Source organism: Linepithema humile, chromosome 1 (genome assembly GCF_040581485.1).
Source record: "Linepithema humile isolate Giens D197 chromosome 1, Lhum_UNIL_v1.0, whole genome shotgun sequence".
Classification (NCBI taxonomy): domain Eukaryota; kingdom Metazoa; phylum Arthropoda; class Insecta; order Hymenoptera; family Formicidae; genus Linepithema; species Linepithema humile.
The window spans coordinates 2,250,136-2,272,707 of NC_090128.1; the positions used below are offsets into that span (position 1 = coordinate 2,250,136).

A 22,572-nucleotide genomic window follows, 5' to 3' on the forward strand; every position below is an offset into this window, starting at 1 on the left:
AAAATTACATAGTCAAGTGTAGGCTTTAGATATTTGAAGAAAATTAGGACAACTCAAAACACGCATTAATTTTATTTTTTTAGGTTACAGCAACTTCAAGCAATCCCAAGCTTTTTCCTACTGCGCTATTTGCAACGCATGCGGAAAGAAGTACAAGTGGTCTTCATCTCTAATAAGACACAAACGCTACGAGTGCGGACAAGAGAGACAATTCAAATGTATTCCTTGCAACAAAAGCTTCAAATACAAAAATGACCTCGATAAACACAATAAATCGCAAATTCATCGATATACATGCAATCATTTGACAAATGCAAATATGACGTGACGAGTTCTGCCAGCATTCAGGCTAACTAATTCTCAATTAATGTTTTATGTGAACCGTGATAAACATACTTATATAACATTTGCGAGAGGAAATATAAGTGGAGAACGTTTCTGACGAGAACGCGAAGAGTGCGATAAAGAGCGGCAGTGCATGTATCCTTTTTGTGGCAAGAAATTTATACACAAGCATCATTATCAAACACAACCTCGAAACGCAGTCTACAAATTTGTAAAAAAATCTTTCTTGAATGAATCTTTCTTATCTAATTGTACAACGTCAAATTACGATATGTTTCGACAGATCGAAGCACTAAAGAACGAGCTTAAATTTCAACTTAGGCGATATTTCATTGATCTTTATAACTATGTTATGAACAAACGAATGAATATTTGATCTACAAAATAAAATTAGATAGTAATATAATGATGTTGTTTGCTTTCACCGCTTCTCTTTTTTATTGTGCACCAAATTAGTGTGCGTTGTGCATCGTTATGATTATAATTTATTATTTATCCGTGTTTTTCTTTTTTAAAAATGTGGTATAAATTTAAATATACTTATAAAATGTTTAAACCTGTATCCCAGTATGTAATTTGTTATAACAATTCAATTGCCGCAACTTTTTTGTTATCATACTACTGCAATATTTAGAAGCAATTTGGTTGCATTGATTGCATAATGATTTTAGATCCAATTCTAATTTTAACAACTAATTGCGTGCAATTGTAGTAGTATTTTCGGAGAATGAGTTGTTGTTGCGTATTTGTTTTAAAAAGACAACAGTGTTTTGTGTGCTGTACAAATATAATCGTAATATTTTATTTTATAGTTGGCAATAATTAACAATTAAGTTTTGTTAGAAATCATTTTAATCGCATGTAGTGTCATAAATCACAAAAATAATTGCTGCAACTAAGTCGCTGCAATAAGTTGCATGAAAAATTGCATGAAAAATCAGATAGTCGAATGTAAGCTTTAGATATTTGAAGAAGACTAGGACAACTCAAAACACGCACTGATTTTATCTTTTTAGGTTACAGCAACTTTAAGCAATTCCAAGTTTTATCCCATTGTGCCATCCTATTTTGCAACGCATGCGGAAAGAACTACAAGTGGTATTCATCTCTAATAAGACACAAACGTTACGAGTGCCGGCAAGAGAGACAGTTCAAATGTATTCTTTGCAACAGAAGCTTCAAAAAGAAAAATGACCTCGATAAACATAATAAATCGCAATTTCATCAACGCAATTCATCAATCGCAAACAATTCAATTATTTGATAAATTGCAAGAATATTGATTGCAGATATAAGATGACGAGTTCAAATTGATCAGCCAACATTCAGACTAATCAATGTGAATCGCGGTAAATGCACTTGTAATGTTTGCGAAAAGAGATATAAATAAAGAATGTTTCTGGGACACAAAACGCGAAGAGGTAAAAAGTAGCAGTGCATGTGCCCTCTTTGTGGCAAGAGAAATTCGTACACAAGTATCATCTTAAATATCATTATCAGATGTAGTGCGTTTTGAAACTCCACAAACCTAATCCGTCAAAAAATCCTTTTTTGAATGAATCTTTCTTATCTGATGTACAACATTAAATTACGATACGCTTCGACACATTCGAAGCATTGAAAAATGAGCTTAAATTTCAACTTAGGCGATATTTAATTGATACTTTATTACTTATAATTATATTATAGACAAATGAATAAATACCTGATGTACAAAATAAAATTAGAGGGTTGTGTTGCAAATGACAATTGTAATGCACAAAATAAAACTAAGTAACAAAGAAACGGCGTGTCGTACGTTTTCACCCTTTACTTCTGTTTCCCGTTTTTGTATCAAATTTGTTCGTTGGTTCATTGTTACGTTCATTGTCACGGGCTTATTGTTACGTTTGTTACAATTTATTAATTTTCTAATAAACCTACGTATAAGTAATAAGCTCACTTATTTAAAAAATGATGCGCGGATTGAAATATGCAGAATATTGGGCACTTCGATAAAAATACATGTATATACGAGACGCTGATAAAGTTCTTTTACATTCTTTAAATACGTCCACTTTCTTATATCAGGCCTGTTCGAATAAAAAAACAATCTTTGAAGAAACTCGATTAATTTTTTTAAATAAATTTTATTGTAAATAATAAATCTAATCAAAACACACTTACTAATCATAAAGATGTAAAAAGTATAAATTTCATGTGAAACTGCCGACAATTTAAAACACGTGCTGATATAATATCGTTTTTTTTTTTCAGATTTCAGTGATTTCCAGGAATGCTTATTTCATCACAAATATATCTGCAGCGCATGCGGAAAGAAATACAAATGGCATTCATCTCTGATAAGGCACAAACGCCACGAGTGCGGAAAAGAGGGGCAATTTGTATGCGTTCCTTGCGACAAGAGTTTCAAATACAGATTTCATCTCAAAGAACACAATATGACACAATGTCATAAGGATGTTGTTGGAATAATCAACAAATAGAAAAACCAGTTTAAATTTCGACGATACTTAATCAATGTTCACCATTGTATTAAACAAGTCGAAGAACGCTTGTACAAAATAAAACTAAGTGAAGAAGAAACAGCGTGTTGTGTTTTGTTTTTTTTTATTTTTTTTATTTGCGCGCCAAATTAAGGATCATTACGATCACAGTTTTGTTGTTCGTCTAATGATTCGTCTGCGCTTACTCCAAAAATGTTGTAGGAATTTAAATGTACGGAACATTAAGTGTTTCAAGAAGACTACGTAAGTAGAGAAGTAAAATTTTGTTTGTATCCTACACATAATACGTCAATTTCATTTATCCTCTGTATTAATTCCTTTACAAAGGAACAAATTTTCGAAGAAGAAACTCGATTAACTTTTACAATGATAACACATGAATTGAAATCTAATCAATGAATCTATTTCGAGAAAGAGAGCGCGTGAATAAATTTATGATAAGGATTTAAAAAATATAAATTACTTATGAGATTGCAAATGACTCAGAATGTGCGCTGATATAGCGTCCTTTCTTTTCAGATCACACCGATTTCTACGCTCATCACGAATTCATCTGGAACGCATGCAGTAAGGAGTACGAATCGACGTCATCTCTGGCAGGACAAACATTATGAATGTAGTAAAGCGCAAACGCTAAATCACATATCCACGACGAATGCAGTCACGAATATATGTGGAGACAGAATTTAATGAGATGCCAACGGGAGTGCAATAAGTGCAATAAGAAGTAGTACGTACACATATACGCTTTGCCGGGGGAAATTTAAACTCAAGTAAGTATGAATTCAAAGATCATCAGAGAAGATTTCGTTTTAATTTTAGAATTATAATCTGTGAAGAGAAATCGGAGAGATTTTTGGAGACTGAGCGCTACTAATTAACTTAGCGAATTTATACAATTGCCAGCAATCAACTCAGACATTTTATTTGCGTAGTTGAATAAACAAACCCACAAATATGTAAGATATAATAATAGAATTAAACGATTAAAAAAATCGGCATTATTGTATATTGTCGCTGTTTACTTTATTTCCTGTTTGAAATTATCAAGTAGTAATTATTGTAATTGATCAGTCAATAATGTGTTGTTTGTGCTTGTCCTTAGAATTCAATTGTACTGAAGCACATTGCGTGCTCTGGAAAAATTATGCGCGGGAAATAAAATTCTCTTTGTATCAAGATGTCATGGAGAAAATTATGATTTCTGTTTTATTTTGTGTTTGTGTATACGAGAATACGTGTTTAATTTAATTGTTACTCCAAAAACTAAAATTATTTAAAAAATTCTTAGAAGCATCTTTTATTATTTAATAATCGCTCAATTGAGTCAATCGTATTTCTTTTAACGATAAAAGAAATTCTTAATTAAATTTATAATTCTATACTCAAATATGTGAATTATATAAGATCACTTAGGTCTATTTTAAATATTTTGAAGAGGCGCAATTAATCAATTGCATTGAGGAATTGATCTTGTTGTTAATTCTTTTAGGCAATTTTGAAGACTATATATCGTTCAATGAAAGTATATCGTCCTTATATTGTGGTTGTGGAAAAATCTTCCTGTGGCACGAGCACCTAAAGAACCATCAAACAAGAACCGAAATCAAGTTCAAGTATCGATCAATCAAGTATCACTGCGCCTACTGCAATCAAAAATTCAAACGGGAGACAAACTTCTCGCAGCATATTCACAAATGTTTGCTACAAGAATGAAAGCTACAAGTCAAGAGAGATCGGAGAATAACAACAATATCCTAATATGTGAATGATATTCGGATTATAATCTTATTAACTCTTTTTAAATACCGAGATATTTTAAATTCTTGAAATCAGATATTAAGTTGTTTAGTTTAATATAACGTTAATATCATACGATTTGTTCTGTAGAATATGAAGACGTGACTATGTTAAGATTGAAAAAATGTTTTTAGAATAGTTAGAATAGTTAGAATCTAATAGTTCAAATAACTACATACTGTAATCATACTGTGACGATTCAAGAATTAACATTTGATATTACTTTTCAGTATTTATTTATTTATATTAATTAGGAAAAACTGTTTTCCTATATTTTTATATATTTTTATATATATGCTAGATAAGATATATTAGACATTATAATAAAAATATATTGTTTCATTCACACAAACACACACACAAAATTGGTGTCATAAATTCTATGATATACAAAAATATAAATAGATTATATTTAAACAAATGTAACTATAAAATAAATTTCATCAATATGTATCAGTGCATACAAGATACAAATTAATTTTGTTATTAGATTTCTTTTTTGTCTTTACATTGATATCATAATTTACATGCATAAAAAATTTTTGAAAAATATTATAAAATTTATATAAAAAATTTGTTCCTTAAATAATTACAGCAAGATTTGTGAAAGTTATTTGAATGCTATTTTATTTTACATGTGCATTTTTGAGAAATGTATGCAGAATGTGACGGTATTAAAAAAAATTGTACTATAAAATTAATTCATCTTTGCTGTTTTTACTTTTTTATGTTAAATCTTTTTTATCGATACCAGAATGCGAATAAAAATTATTTTACGATGAAAATTTAGACTTAGAAAAATTAATGAATAATTAATTTAATTAATGAAATTTTTTTTTACTATTAACTTAATTTTGTATAAATATTTTATGTTTTTGACCGAAAATTATTTTTCATAAATTTTCTTTTACTCGGCTTCGTAAATTTTAACAAATACTTTAAATTTTTTATTTATTTTTATATAAAAAGTCATTCGTTACTCTCATGATTTACTATGGATTTTGTCATATTCTCTACATATGTAGTATTATGCATTACCAACAAAAACATGTTCAAACTTGCATTGTATGTTGTTACTCTATATGATATGACCGAGAGTATATATTTTGCATGTAATATCGCACTTGACATATTAACATTTAAATTTTTGTGCGATTTTTTTATACAAAATTTGTATATGAATACGATTAAAATATATACTTTGATATATTCTTAATTGTCGCACAATTATTTTTATAATCGATACCTAACATATAAAATTACTCTATCAGTTATTATTGTTCCCATATTTAATCTGTAGACATATCGCCGATAATTTTGGGGGAAAGATCGAAGCTGGAAACTTTGCCAGGCCGGAAAAACTAGTAATAGATGTGTATTTCATTTGTTTGTTTTTTTTGGACGTTTGATTTTTTAGCATGCACAACTCGTCGACAATGAAATTAAATGTTTGTCCGACATCAACGAAACAGACATTAGATTGTTGCGTATATGTTTCAGGCCTACAGATGTGCTTTATGCGCTCGATACCCTACCAGTGTGACACGTGCGGCAAGACGTATAAATGGAAAGAATCGTTGAGTCTGCACAAACGAATGGAGTGCGGTATCGAACCACGCTTCGCCTGCAGCATCTGCAGCAGAAAGTTCAAACACAAGCACCACCTCTTAAAACATCTGAAATCAATTCACAAATATGTCGAACGAGAAGTAAAGCAACAATCCGACACTTCTTTTTATATTTAAAGATTAATTTCATATATTGATAGAAACAAAATGCCAAAACTAAGCCTAAATCATTCATTACGAATTCAGAAACCTGAAAGACACTATTAACGGTGAAGTGATATAATTTGATCCCCTCGCTCTCTTGAGAAAGAATGAAATTCTTTGAATCTCTAAATAATGAATGGGCTAATCAAAGTTAATTTTCAAATTTTTTTCTAATTAAAAATTGAAAAAGGTAGTTATATGTAAAATATGTACAATTACTTTTAACAGACTGAATGTATAAAGGATTTAAAGTTTAGTTTCGGATTTATCTTGCTATAATAATAAATGAAATTGTACGGATTGTGCGCCGAAATACATACTTCACATGCGCATTCATAATCTGTTTTTCTCTTGTGACGAATTTAATAACGAGTGTACAAAATATGCGATAAGTTGTATATACTTCTGAACGCAGAACAGCGCGAATGTTTTCAAATTAATATATTATTAATAATTAAATATTGGAAATTTTTCGTAATTAAAAGAGCAATGAAACCAGCAAGCATATTTTTTCATTTATCCCTTTTTTTGTTAAAATAATAAATTCAAATACGCGAAGACCAATTTTAACCGTAAATTATTTGTAAATATGTTCGTAATTTTCGCAATTCTCAGTTACGACAGAATTATCGTGTGAATCGCATAACTTTTGTCGAACGATTTGGTTCGTTTAGAAAGAATATCAAGTTACAAGATTCTAATACTGTCAAATTCGTGAAATGTGTGCATTGTCTGTTTGCCGCGCAGGGATATGAAAAAAATAAGATCGCGAGACTTCACTGTATAATGCACTCCAGAATGCATGCATGCATGATTCGTAATCTGTCTTTCAGGTATGCCAGGTCAAAGAACATTTTCGTGCAAAATGTGCCGCAAGAGCTGCGCCGAAAAATCATCGATGTACAACCATCTGCAATGATGCGACAAAAAGCTAAAGTTCAGCCGTATTCTTTGTGGCAAGAAGTACAAATATAGACTGAAGAATCTATATACGTCCCGATAACGAAAAATCGCAACAGCGACAATTGATTCAAGAATATCGAAAATGGCTCGAGATTTCTACTGTATTGTAAATGTGTGTGTACAGCTGTCTGCATGAATATATATTACATCGTACGAGAAGCTATCGATATGAATAAAGATCCAGTTTTATTTTCCAACAAAAGTTGTCTCCTGCTGAATCCCATTACACTCATCGCGAATTCTTAAATACAAGTCGTATTATTGTGAAATAAATGAAACCCAACAATCATCGCTCTCAATTCCCTTAAGACAATTTAATAAATACATATAGCTTCAAAAAAACATATGTATGTACTTCTAACACAAAACCTGAGAAATCACCATGCTATTTTTTTCTCCACTTGCACATACCAAGAATATATTTTACAGTAATACCTCTCTTCTTTTATAGTGCTTTAGTGAACTTTGGAGCTATCGATGCATCGGCACATCAAGTGGATCGAATACGAATTGCTGCGACAAAAAAAAATCGATTAAGAGACGAACGTACATAACACACGCCATTTTCTCTGCTTATAAAACGCTTTTATCTTCAGAAGATAGATTGAGCACAATAGATGCGATTATGATAATAACGTACGATTGCCGTGCTCCACTAACGTTGTTAGACCGAGCACGGCATTTAGAGAGAGAAAGAGAGAGGGGGAGGGTGGTTTGGTAGCGTAAAAGAGACACAGCACTTGCTTTCCGATACTAAATATTACGAAAACCTTTTGTCTTTTTCAGTCTGCGGAAACCTGCGGAAATGGGTCTGCTTTCAATGCGGTAAGCGTTACCTGTGGCGCGGCTCCCTGAAGAACCACATACGGGTGGAATGCGGCAAGGAGCCGGCCTTCAAGTGTCCCGTCTGCGGCAGGAAGTTCAAGCACAAACATCGCTGGCAGTCGCACGCAAAGTGCATGCATAGCATTAAATTGTAACGCGAGGGACATCTCGCAAGGACTTTTATTACCTAATGAGAAACTTTGACGAAAAAAATGCCGTGCAATATTTTTCAGTGACCGAAATATGCGAAGGCACATCAACAAACTTCGTTAAGCACGTTTGTATTGTACTTAGTAATTAAGGAAAAGACAGCTTTAAGTAAATCTATTTTCTAATAGCGAGATTAGCCAGTTTTGCAATCAATTTTATAGTTCAATTAATACTAGATTTAGACTTAGGCGTGTAGATCAGTATTTGGATTTATAGAATCATTCTATAAAATTTCTTTAATTTTCAACTTGTGCATAATTTGTTAATCTTCCACATAATTTTTCAAGTTCTGAATAAAGATATTGTTTCAATCGTCATTATTCGATTCGTTAGTGAAGTACATTTCTTTTTTCGTTTCTTGCTATTTTCTCTCAAACGAATGCACATCGTTTGTTATTGCAGCAATATTATCTTAAATATGTTATATTTTTTGTTCTTATTGATACAAATTATTTTTTTCTATTAAATTTAAACTATGCATTAACTGCAAAGGAAATATTGTAACAAAAAGATAATAAATGATTTTTATCAATTTGAATGAATTACATTAATTTGTCAAACGATTTGAAGCCTTTTTTTATAAAAAAGAGTTAAGATGCGGATTTTTATGCAGTCGAAATTATTTTCTAATTTATTTCTTGACCCATTTACTATTTATATTACAATTACGATTTTACTTAAATCGAAATAAAACACCATCTTAGTCCTTCTTTACTCCCCAAGATAAGAGTCTTTAGAGCGTAAATATAAAATTCTATCAAAGATCTAAATGGATCCGTGGTGCGGTTTGTGGTCGAATGATTTACCATCGAAAATTCAAGGATGTTTCGATCGTAGCATTCACGATAGCTCGTACAGTTGAGCAATATTTACTGATTATTATATTACAATTATCGCATATTAAAGAAAAATATCTTTTGTTATTAAATATGAATAGTGTTATGTTGCCAACCCTCTGTCTTGTTTTGTCTTTTCTTGTTTTTTTATTTCTTTAAAGAATTTTTCTCAATTGATTTCTGACATGCGGCAATGCTGCACAATCTCATGTGAAAATTTTCTTCTTCCCACACGAGTAATCTTCCGTCATATGTAATAATATCGAAGAGAGGTGATCAGTACATAAGCAAAGTATTGAATACATGTATCACGTATCAAACAATAAAGATTCAATTCTCTCTCGATGACATCCATCCGAAAAAGCGCTGTGTAAAAGCGTTGATTATTTATCGCAATGATCTAAGATTAGCTTCTTGAATACCGAGACGCTCTAAAATCGAAGTAATTATTTTTTATGACGCGCGCTTTTGATGTTACGACAGAGAAATACGAGTCGAACGAACGGTTTAATTATCACTGATCTTTCTTTTCAGTTTCCACCCTGAAGTCCTGGTCCTGTTATCAATGCGGCAAGCGGTACATGTGGCGGGACTCGCTAATGAAACATCTGCGAGTCGAGTGCGGGAAGGATCCCAGTTACGAATGCCCGATCTGCGGAAGGAAATTTAAGCACAAGCACCGGTGGCAGTCGCACGCCAGATTGATTCACTTCATTAACATATGAGTTAATGAAGATGACGAATCACGGAACGATATAGATATGTGCGAAAGGGCGATGTTCCTGAACTTTCAAAAACACTATGTTTATTTTCCGATTATTTTTGATAAATGTTTAACATAATAGTATATTATATATAAATTTTTAATATTTAATTAAATTTAATATTTAATATTTAATATTTGATTTATAAATTATATTCCATTTATTTTGTAACGTTGTAATTTAAAACATTTTTTCTTTACGATTCTACGCAACTAATCTTCGCGCCAATCTTCCTATTAATCTTCCACTGTTATTAATTTAGATGGTGGTAGAAGTTCCCTTATAATATAAATATAAATATTAGTCTTAAAATATGCAAAAGTGTCATCGTAAAATTTTATCAAATATATAGTTATTCTTAATATTTATATTTGCTTTCTGAGACTGTTCATACAACTAAAATTATATAAAATAAAAACTTAAACGACATTAAACAAATGTAAATAAAATATTCCAAAAAGATATCTTGTATGTTTTCGTCCACATCTCCTCTTGTTAATTTGTATATCATAAAAATGACGTATCTGTTTAGCAATTGATCGCAACGGAGAGAGAGAACACGTCTTTCTATTCTATTCTATCTATTTACAATGTTCATTTACTTCCGATAATTGCAACTTCATAACTAAATAATAACTAAATTCAACTCATATAACATTAACAAGAATATTTTTATTTCAAATTAAACATACGTCTCTTTTACTTTTGCTTTCTGAATTTAATCTGTTTTATGCCCCTCTTTTCATAGCAATGTGATTTATAATTACCTATCATACTACGAAATAACAGGGCTATACATAGTCCATGATTACATATTCCATTATAATTACTTTCTTGCTAACTAATATTCGTGCAAAATTGAATAAGTTATATTTCATTGCAATTGTAATATTTTCGTACATGAATTGCCTTTATTAATGATATTATATATTTTTAAGTAAACTAAATAATAATAAGCAGCCGTCGCTCATTTCGTATAATGTAAAGAAATATTTTAATAAAGCTGTCATGGTAGAGAAAAATTAAAATTTTTTTACTTATGTGATATCTTTTAAAAAAATGATGGTCAATTATTTTTTTATGATTTTTTCTTCATTTTATACCTCGATAATTTAATCTAATTATGTTTTTCTCTTTTGCTTTTCAGTTCCAAGACTGAAGATTGTAGAGAGCGCAAAAGGCATTGAACGTAAAAAAGAAATCGCATTGAACGTGAAAAAGTCAATTATTTACCAGCACCTAAGATGATGCGAACTGATTGGAAATATCCCTGGAACCATCACTAGATTGAAAACATCCCTGCAAAGGCATCAAAGATCAGAATACGCCGTCGAGCCCAAATACAAAAATACCAGATGTGCGGCAAAAAATTCACACGTAAATTTATGCTAACTCATCATCTCGAATCTCTTGCAAGAAAAAAAAGAACATTAAAAGGAAGATCTAAATAAATTGAATCTCAAGTCAACGAAGATTAATTCATGAAGAGTGAATAGCCTCTCTCGTTTTGATGTATATGAAAGACACTATTATTTACAATTAAACAAAACTGTATTGGCATCTTATGTTAATTAATTCTAAATTAGCTATTTATTTTTCTTTTCAAAGTTATATAATAATCGAGCTTATTATCAGCCCTAATCAGTATTAAGATTGTGCAGTCTAATGGACTTATGAAATAGCATATTACTTTTAAATCGTTAAATTATGTAATAATAACTAGGAACAAAAATTTGTTTTAAAAATATGTTTTACTGTAAAAATAAAAGATTGTTCGTCGATTCACAAGATCGACGCTTAAAGCGACTGGGACTTTTTCTTAAAATATTGACTAGTATTGCTGATCGACTTTAAGTTGTTGCAAAAAAGATTGAATTTTATTTGGAATAATTTGTTGTATTTGGACATATAACTGGTACACATCAAGAAAACACAGAACATGTTATTGGATTATATAGGAATTATAATAGAAATGTATGAATTGTATGAAATTTACGTGCGTTTCTTTTAGTAATATAGATGCGCTAAATTAGGGAATATTGTAAGAATTTATTAAGTAATACACTGAAGAATGGCTAAAAAAATGGCCGAAACGTATGAAATATAATTAATGTTTATATATTAAAGAAATTCTGAGCATTCTAGCTATGTTACTTTTCAAACTTTACTTATCAAACAAACTATTGAATAATAGAAGAGCCAAAAGTAAAATTATTATTTAATTGTTTTACTGTAATTTGAAATTTTTGAAATGATACTATCAGAACTTCGATATTTATACTTTGCTGTCACTGTAATTAACGTGATAAATGAATATATTGTGTTTCTGATAGGCTAATATAATGTTCTGCATTTTCTTAATTTCGTGTTTTGTTCTACTTTTAAAAGACTCATAAATAGGTATATTAAAAGGTTTATTAGCCTTAAGACTGATCTAGAGAAAATTAAATAATTAAGCGTTATTTAATTAAGCGCTATTCTCTTACGATAAGATTTGTAATTTAATTATGTATAATATTTAAAAAATCATAACATAAAAAAAAATTTATTTTGAGCATATCACATTGTTTCTGAGTTGCGTGCGGAATTTAAAAATATATTATATTATTATATGCGTCAAATTAGATATTTGTACACTGAAGATGGCCAAAGCGTATGTAATATGTTAATAGATTAAGAAAAGCATTAAAACCCAGCTCTCATAGCTTGTTGTATTAATAATACATTGAATAATAGAAGAGCCCACAATATAAAAATTTTTTTGAATATTGATTTATGTATAATATACTTTTACGTGAACGTATAAGTGACACATGAACCTATTTTTATACAATGTGATAAATAATAGACAGAAGAAACACTAACATTATCATTTCTTGCACACAAGAATAAAAATAGAATTTACAATATCAAACATATGTATATTCTTATTAATCAATTACCCAAAAATCTATATACCGATAATTTTACAATAAAAATATTAATTACGTTTAATTCAATTGATTATTTTTATTCGTGAAATCTACTTATCGAAATAGTATATAATTTTTAAAAATTTTAACAAATTCTAATATTTACTTTACACAGACCTCCGCAGTAGCATGTCCTGCTATCTTTTTTCTCATTTTCTTTTTCACTTTCAAAAATTACTATCTCTTCTGTATTATTGCACTTTTATTAACGATGTTTCTTTTCAGCTTGCAAACATTAAATTTGAGCTATGCTCCCGCAACTTTCGATCAATATTTATTTGATCTCCTGAGAACTGAAACATTCAACTGCACGAACTGAAATGCTACAATGCTTGCCAAACGCCGAAAATAATCGATAATGTGATAAAAAGCCGATATATTTCATTAAACATTCATAATTAATTAGTATCAATTTTTTTGAAAATATTTTATAATTTTGTACATTTTATAAATCTATTTTTTGATGGCAAAATTAAATATATTTTTTTCAATAACGAAATAAATATAATTACCAAACTCTCATAATCGGGTTACTTTCTGAATATTGTTAAAATTATTCTTGATTAAACAAGAGAACAATTAATGACTGATTGTGAGATATATGTGTTCGAAATCAGCTCTTATATCTTTAATAGACTTTCTCATATATCACTGAAAATCCATTAAAGATGAAAAAGGCAAAGTCAACCATTTCAACTCAACCCATTTCAACTATTTGCACCTTTCCAATTAGAATTATTTAGTTGAATGCCTATTTTCGGTTCGATGAGCATTGCGATGCCGACGTAGCGTTCGTCAAATCGAAGCTACACCATCTAACTATAATCTCTCTCGTTTCAGGCATACTGGCATCGATGCTACTAACGCAGGAAAACAACGAATTATCCTGGAGTCAACAGCGACCGTTTGACCAGTCGACCTATAAGATGCTTAGGAATGCCCGAAAGAAGGATTCAAGCGACGCCAAGTACGAGTGCACCAGATGTGGAAAAACATATAAAGCCGCGACGTCGTTAAGCCGGCACAAGCGGCTCGAGTGCGGCGTCATACCCTGCGAAATATGCCCTATCTGCGGCCGCAGATTCAAGCACAGATTCGTCTTGAACGCTCACATCGTCGCCTGCGAGAGAAGAATGTCTCAGACGGGTGTAAATCATAAAAAAGTCCCCGATTAACGGCCACACTAATCATCAACAAGGAAGAATGACAGCGATCGATAATGATCGTGATCGATAAATGTAGAATTTATATTTAAAAAGTATGAAACTGTTTGAATTGTTTTGAATTGACATAATGATCCTTTCAGGCATTTGTAAATTTTTTTTCTCGTGCAAAATAACTACTTGCTTGTTCACTAACGACAAGTTAGTCAAATATTAATCGATGATTTTAACTTTAGATGATAAAATAACAGAAATCCATAAGTTTAGATTACGAAAACCGAATCGAACAAAAATATTCAAAAAAGCTCTCTACATATTTGCAAACAAAACTTCGACATTTTTATTTTTGACAATCTTTTTTTTGCTTGTACTGCATTATCATGAATTATTAATTTTGTGTTACGTTAAAATTCCCTGTTGACATTTAAAATATATAACTTTATATATAGGTATACATTTTTGAAGGATAAACAAATGATTTTTTTGCAAACAGTGTTATGTAACGTTATATGAAAAAATATATTATTTAATTTTATAGACGCTTTTGCGATCGATATATGCTTACTCAATCAACACGTCGCAGCCACTATGTATTTAATTTTTTATTATTTGTGCAATTTAATGATAAAAATATAGAATGTTACAGCGAACAATTCTTTCAATCAAATAAAACATTGTTATTTTTGCACAGGTTATATTGTTTAATATTGCTTTATATCACACGTAGCGATGAATAATTATTGCAGATGTACTTCCTATTTTTTATTATATATACGTGATAAAAATTCTGTAATAACTCAATGCTGATACGTAATATACGCATGTATCATACATACTGAGAATACAAAATTGTTAAAACATAAGTTCGTTATGTTCTATCTTGATCCATTATAATCCACTCTTTACATTACACGAACAATGATTTCGTATTTGTTAATTAAAGTGAATGAGAAAATTTGTTAATTATAGCGAATAAGAACCATGTGTAAATATTATTTTAAGCTATCTAAATGTTAACCTTGCATCTCAAAAATTGCATTACTTGCTTTGTGCCATTTCGATCTTTTATTATAAAATAAAGTCCCAATTCCCCATTGAAATATCCCTGTAACCTAATAATTAGATAATCTAATTTATTAGGTAACGATGCAACATAATTTTTTTATCTAAATTTAAATTTTTTTACCTAATTTCTGCTATTAAATTTTTGTTTCTTTCATGTAAAAGTATGGATTTGCGATCAGCAATTTTACGGATATGATCCGCCGATGTATAAAATGTATAATCCGTTTTATATTGACAGAATTTTATACGAGCAACGCATGAAACATGATTTTTCCCAAAACTACACGCTGACAAATGCATTGATTTTGGAAGTAAACGATCCGAAAAGTTAGTTCTTTACATGAAACTTATGCGGCGATAAATACTCGTCGAGAAACACAATAATTACATGTGGAGTTTAAATGCGAGTTTTGCTCGAAAAACTTCAGGTGAAATATAATCTTATACACATATGATACACATATGATCTTATACACATATATCAGCAGTAATAATAGCTATCATTGGAAAAATCCATTAAAATGCATTTAAATATATTATTTACATCCATTTATAGACTAGAATGTATATAATCTTTTTGAGAACTTCGAAAAAGGATTATTTCTAATGTGTACCTGCACTTCGAACTGTAATTTAAAATTGAAGTATTAATATGAAAATAAATTATGAAATTTATGATGCTATATTTGTTTATACTACTTCGACACACATTTTGTCGAATAAAACCGAAAATTGTATTTCTTTTTAAGTTGATTTATAATTTTAATAAAGAACTAATTTTTGTCCAGTTTCTATGTAACTATGTAATCATACGATATAAAATTTTATTGTATTGCATGTATTCCTTTAATATCTTTTATCATCTATCTTTGTAACGCATATGTACAAAAAAAATGTATTACTCCATGTGTATTATAATTCATCTCTGTGATTAAATTAGATATAATATTTTGTATAAACCAGAATCTGAATTTCGTTATTCATAGAAACGTAATTAAAAATTTAAGAATTGTAGAGATATAATTTAGTAATTCATTTCTGTTAAAATAGGTTATTACGAGATTTTACTTCATAACACTCAACAAACACAATACGTTTTCGTTATTGATTTAGATTGATCATTATTGCCGTCATCTCGTTTCGCGAAAATAACAAAATTTTTTTCTCATTCCAGACAACGCGTTCATGAACGAGCTTGGCGGACTGGAGTTTAAGGTCAACGATATGAACGTCGTGAACTCTTCCCGACGGTTCCCGAGTCGCAGCCAGGTACCGCAAGAACTGCAGCGTTACATGTGCGGCGAGTGCGGCAAGGCCTACAAATGGATGGACAATCTGCGCCGACACCAGCGGCTGGAATGCGGCAAACTGCCTAAGTGGCATTGCAAAATATGTTTGAAAATGTTCTATCGTCGATACGAATATACGAAACACATGAAACACAAGCATTAAGCGTACAATTCTGTCGCGATTTACTGCTGATGTATGCACAAGTAATTTCTGATATACATTATAAAAAGGCTTACTGTTAGTAAATTTACACAAATAGTAAAGACGAAATATTACATGATTAATAAATATGCAAAATCATGTCATTTTGCACAAAAATAATGATAATGTTAAATTAAATTAAGGTATATATAAAATTTTTTTTTCCATTTTTTTTATTCTTTTCATTTTTTTTTTTTTTTTCAATATCTATTTCGCAATTTGTTGTATCTTTGCGATTATCCTTACAAAACGTATCATAGAAACGTATCATAATAATGTGCTAAAATTCATAATCTTATTGTATGTATTACATTGAAATAAAGCAATCTGCGAATAGCGCAACGTACAGAAAATTTGTTCTTTAAAAAATCCTATCCATTTATATATTGTTTACTTTTACAATTCTTCCTTTTATATTATTATATTATACTGCTATATTTATTATAACGCTAATATCATTGCATAATGTCGAAAATTACCAAATTTCTAAATACTGAACATTTGTGAAGCGGAAATTTATAGTGTCGCCTTTTTCACATTCCCCAGAAAATTTGATTAAAAAGCCGTGGGCATCTACGAAATTCCTTTCTAGTTCGTCATTCTTAAGTATTCTACCTAGTGTTACATTCATTATTAACTCTTTTTCGAAACTCTCATGTATCACCAATTGTGGAAACTGTCGAACCTTCCCGATTCGTTGATAGCGTACTGTCACGCGATTATTTTCTCAAAATGCATGCGCTTACAGGATTTCTTTTATATGGTTTCTATCTGTCCTACAGCTTTGCGAATCTCAATGGTCGAAATGTACACCTAACAATCGGTTTCCGTTTTTTTTTTTATAGATCACACGGAGTTGTGCGATTGGTTAACCGATCCGCTCGTCACTCAGGAGCTAAACGAGAACATTTCGCAGAGCTGCTTCGAATTCGTGACCACCGATTACAACGAGCTGTCTCAGGAGTCATTGGAACATCGCGAGAAAAAGTATAAGATCACCACGCTTGTTTGCGACGAATGCGGGAAGAATTTCTCGAGACTCGACAGTCTCAAGAGACACGAGAAGCTGTACTGCAAGAACAAGCGGAGATGCTGTCCCCATTGCGGCAATACATTCGAAAAGCTACTGTCCCTGCATAATCATATAAAGAGCGCTCATCCTTCTTAAGTCAAAAGAAAGAAAGCGCAATATTTAAATGTTATTCTACGGTGACCTCGTTCTTGGGATTTCTCGCGAAGGCGCGCGAGAGTTCCTCAGGGAGAGTATCTTTTTTTTTTACTGAATACTGTGCTTAAATGAAAATTGGTATGTTAATCGATTCTTTATAAAGCAAACCCTTGGGAAACCAAAACATGGAAAAGAATCTCCAAAAAGAACCTGTTCGTGATACTTTATAGAATTAATTAGAGTGAAATTCTCATGTGACTTTGATTTACAACGCGATAGGAAGAACAGAAGATTAGTGTAATAACATTTACTAATTCATATTATGTTAATTTGATTTTATATACAGCTCCATATTCGCACGCGTTCTATAATCATGTATACCAATGCATGTAGTGATGGGATTTCAAAACTCTTACTTACAAATTTTTAAGCAAACCAAGAATGACTGAAAATCAAAAATCTCAATTAAAACATCTTGCAAGACTGTTTTAAATGAAAGCTTTGAAAGATCTTTATAACAGTCTTATAAAATGTATTGAGACTTTTTATTTTCAGCCTTTAACTCAAGATGCCTTGAGACGGTTTGAATCCTATCACTATATATACGATTCAGTATGTGTAATCTTTTTTATTTTTATAGGTCTAAAATTATTTTATTTATTTACAAAAAGTATTTACAAAACTTTTTGTAAATTTTATTTACAAAAAGTTTGTAAAAAATGATAAAATAACTCTAGTAAAGCAAGTATTTGAATATTTTTTGCTTTAATAATTTATTCTTTTATTTATTTTGAAGCAAAGAAGTAAAAACATAAATTTTAAAAATATGTTTTCCTTATTAATCTTAATTTTTTTTTATTCGCGATTTCCATATTTGTAACAGTTTTGCTGATCAACAAGTCTTCGCGAATATAGAGCTTTTTCCTTAGTCGATATTGAAGATGTACATTCATAACAATAAATTAGTCTACAATTTTAATTTGAATTATTGTGCGTATCAATATATAACATAACATGATATGCCAATAATATGTATATCACTATTGTTCTAATTAATAAATATTTGTAAATATTGAAAAGGTAAATTTCTTGCTGAATTTTTAAACCTAATTGTAAGAAGAAAAACATGTTGCACGAATTTTTTTATCATCTTTTCTTTAGCTTTTTAATAAAAAAAGAAGAAAAACTTTTTAAGCTTCTAAGAAACACACACTCCTTCGTGACTAACAATCGAAGTTTCCGAGAGAACTTTAGCTCCTCTGCGATTTTTTACCCTACAATTACCGAAACCGCAAACACAAGGTAATTTATGATATTATGCATGTTGCTGTGCGCTGCTCGCTTGCCAATCGTCTTGCACAGCCTCGCGTGTCCCCGCTTTTTAACGGACTAACGTGTCTTTCCAGACGAGAACGGGCAGTGCGCCGCGGAGAAGAGCAACGACGACAAACCGGAAGTCTGCGAGGTGCCATTTCACGGTCAGCTCAACTACCTACTCTGCGACTCGCCGATCTTGAACAGCGTGGAGGCCAGCGTGGTCCAGAAGAACGCCAAATGTCAGCAGTTCCGTTGCGACGGCTGCGGCAGAGCGTACACTCGGCTCGACAGCTTGAAGCGTCATCAGCAGAAGTGCGACGAGTATCTGGCGTCCTTCCAGGATCAGCAGGAGGCCTTGGAAAGGCTTCAACAACAAGAATACTATTGTAATCAATGCGGCAAATCGTACCGAAGGCTCGATACTCTGCGCCGGCATCAACGACTAGTGTGCGGTGACAAAGAGAGTGGCCATTCCTTGAAAGCGGAAAAAACGAATTTGTAAGAAGAGACTCTATCGATACCGATCGATCTCGGACAGTCGAGAAAGAGGGAGAAAGTGTCAGTGGTGATGCGATAAAACGATCTTGCGAACAGAACTGATCCGTCTCGATAAAAATGTCGGCTATGTATTTCGTTTCTTCAAATGCGTCTTTGAAGGAACGTCGTTGTATTTACTATCAGATCAATGATTAATTCTCCCACAATCAGATTATCGCGCGATATTGACATCTTCATTAACGATTTTACTAAAATAAAAATTTAATTGTTATGCGTTTTTACTGTGTATTCAGTATAACAGTAGAATTGATAATGAAGTTAGCTTCATTTTGTTACATAAAGTCTATCGAGTAATAGATATTTATGAAATATAGGATATTTAAAAGAATTGTATGTGTAAATATACGTCTGTAATTGTTCGCGCTCGCTTTCAAAATTTGTAAAGTAGAAAAACGTTCACATAAATTTCGCGCGAGTTTGGCAATCACTGCGCAAGTAATAGAAATTCCACCGATTTAATATATGTTTTGCATCGTCAACAAATAAAGATCTTTTCTCTAAACAGCGACACAATACGCACTGTAAGCTTAGGCGCAATCTAAGATTAAAATGTAAGTTATAGACACATATACATATGTGTGTGTGATGTGCATATGCGTATTCAATCGAACATTTAAAAGTCGCGGATATGTACGAATATGTAAAAAATGCAAAAAATAAAAAACATAGAATTTAGACTTTTTTGGAATTATCGCGACAATAATAACTGTAATAAATAAATAATCTAAATGTGAAATAAAATATGATGTCGCTTAGTTCTTATGCGTTTCACTTTCGAGCGTGAAATGATTGTGACGTAGTGTATGTGTAGTAGTTTGTTTTATTATAAAATGACAAAATAGGCTATCGATAAGATCGAATAACATCGAAGATCCTGTTCACTTAACTTCTTTCGTCAAATTTATCGTAAAAAAGGTTCTTTTTGTTGTGCACGAGTAGAGAACTAACAATTTGCTCCGTAATTTAGAATACCACATTACAAAACCAATCACCAGAGCAACATGTACCGGAAGTATTCTTATCAGCCGCGAGCCTCCTGATACCGCTGCATGTTTATATTATATTCTTTTCAACATTTCAACCTCTAATCGCAGATGGCCGCGATGCGACGCGATCTTTTTCATAATTTTCAATACGATACTTTAAGCGATCAAGCCTTAAAATGACGCCGCTTTGAAGCGACGTCGCCTAATCTTCGGCGCTCTGCTTTTTCTGTCGCAGTGAAAGACCAGCCAGAGGAATACGACGCTCTGTGGGTGCTGGAGAGGAAGGCGCGTAGCATCGGCCAAGAGACTCAGGAAATTCTTCCGAGCAAATCGTACGCGTCGTCCAAGATGAATGACTATTCACAAGTGTACGGCGGCGACTCTTACATGTTGCAAACCGAGTATATTTGCACCGATTGCGGCAAGAAGTACAAATGGTTGGACAGTTTGAGGAGACATCAGAGGGTAGATTGCGGCAACAAAGAGAAGAAGTTTTCCTGTCACATGTGCGACCGAAAGTTCAAGTATCGATATGAATTGCGGAACCACATCGCCGGGCATCATCGGTACACCATGCTGTGATGATTTGTGATTTATGGGAACTAGCTTGCCAATTAAAAGAGTGCGACCTGAATTTAACTTCGACTTGTAACTTCGTTATTATAACTTGAACATTTGCATTAAAACCGATTGAACTGACACTATTATAATAATAACACTATTTACGACTCAATTTGTACGCTATTGAAATATCATCAATTTCATTTGTTTATATTAATAGAAATTTGGTCACAAATATTTCAGTGCAATACAATTCAGTATACAATTATTAATAATAAGTGAAAAAATTTCTTCCAATTTCCAAAAACTATAAAAATTATCCGTTATATATTTTCACGATAAATTAAAATTATTATTATATGTTAGCTATTATATATTAAAAAGTCATTCGAATTATTTTAAACTAAACTTAAAAATACAAAAAAAAAAATATATATATATATATATATATATATATACGCTAAATGTGATTTTTCAAAGAAACATTTTTAACTCATCGTAAAATTTCCTACCAAAATAATTGATCAAATCAAAATTTTGTTATATTTTTCAAACTTTATTATAATATCGAAATTTGGCTAAATTTTTTATTTTCGTAAAATTTGAAATTTGCTTCACTTAACGCATTCATCACCAGTCATCCTATTTTCAGGTACGGATTCGTAAAAACATGAGGACGTTCGAGCTAACAGCAAAAGTTCGTCATCTGAAGGGAAAAGATACCATTATGAATGCAAGCAAAACTACAAACAGAACAGCAATATGAGAAGACACCGAGCTATTGAAAATATGGAAACAAGGAAAAAGATCGTCTGTCACCATCAATGCAGTAAATGATTCACAATCGGCGTTACGAAAATGTTTCAACTTTAATCGATATCGTTCGTTTACTCCTCGCATTTAATGAGCACTTTTATTTGCATTTGATTGCACAATTGAACTGCAATTTATCTTTTTATATCATATATGTTAAACTGTGTCAGGAATAATTTCATACAGTGTCGAACATATGTAAGAATAATCTACATAATTTAATTTGAAAATGTATAGAAATATAAATTATTATTGTAGTTTAATTTAGATAAAAATAATTGGTTAATTGTTGTTTATTATTTATCTATTTGAAATAACGTGTCCAGATATAATTTTACGCACAAATGCCATATAGTTTAACACTGAACATTGTTTTTTAAATAGTAAAGGAAAGGATTGTTTATCACAAAACCAATAATCAACTTTGTACAAAAGTGATTAAACATCAGGTTGCAA

The 22,572-nt window shown here is 31.2% G+C and overlaps 1 protein-coding gene across 5 annotated transcripts in view; it reads left to right on the forward strand.

Moving 5' to 3' along the window:
* Positions 1 to 18,960, forward strand: part of lola (longitudinals lacking) — a 205,232-nt gene extending 186,272 nt beyond the window's left edge. The window contains exon 7 of one of the 5 annotated variants that reach the window (XM_067348277.1): positions 17,559 to 18,960. In XM_067348277.1, coding sequence (XP_067204378.1) covers positions 17,559 to 17,881 — 323 coding nt within the window. In that variant the 3' untranslated portion in view covers positions 17,882 to 18,960. Of the gene's footprint in view, positions 1 to 2,601; positions 2,840 to 8,173; positions 9,598 to 13,834; positions 15,021 to 16,396; positions 17,067 to 17,558 lie in introns of those variants that run through there. The other 4 variants (XM_067348289.1, XM_067348272.1, XM_067348305.1 and 1 more) reach the window with 4 other exon arrangements.
* Positions 18,961 to 22,572: the final 3,612 nt, after the last annotated feature.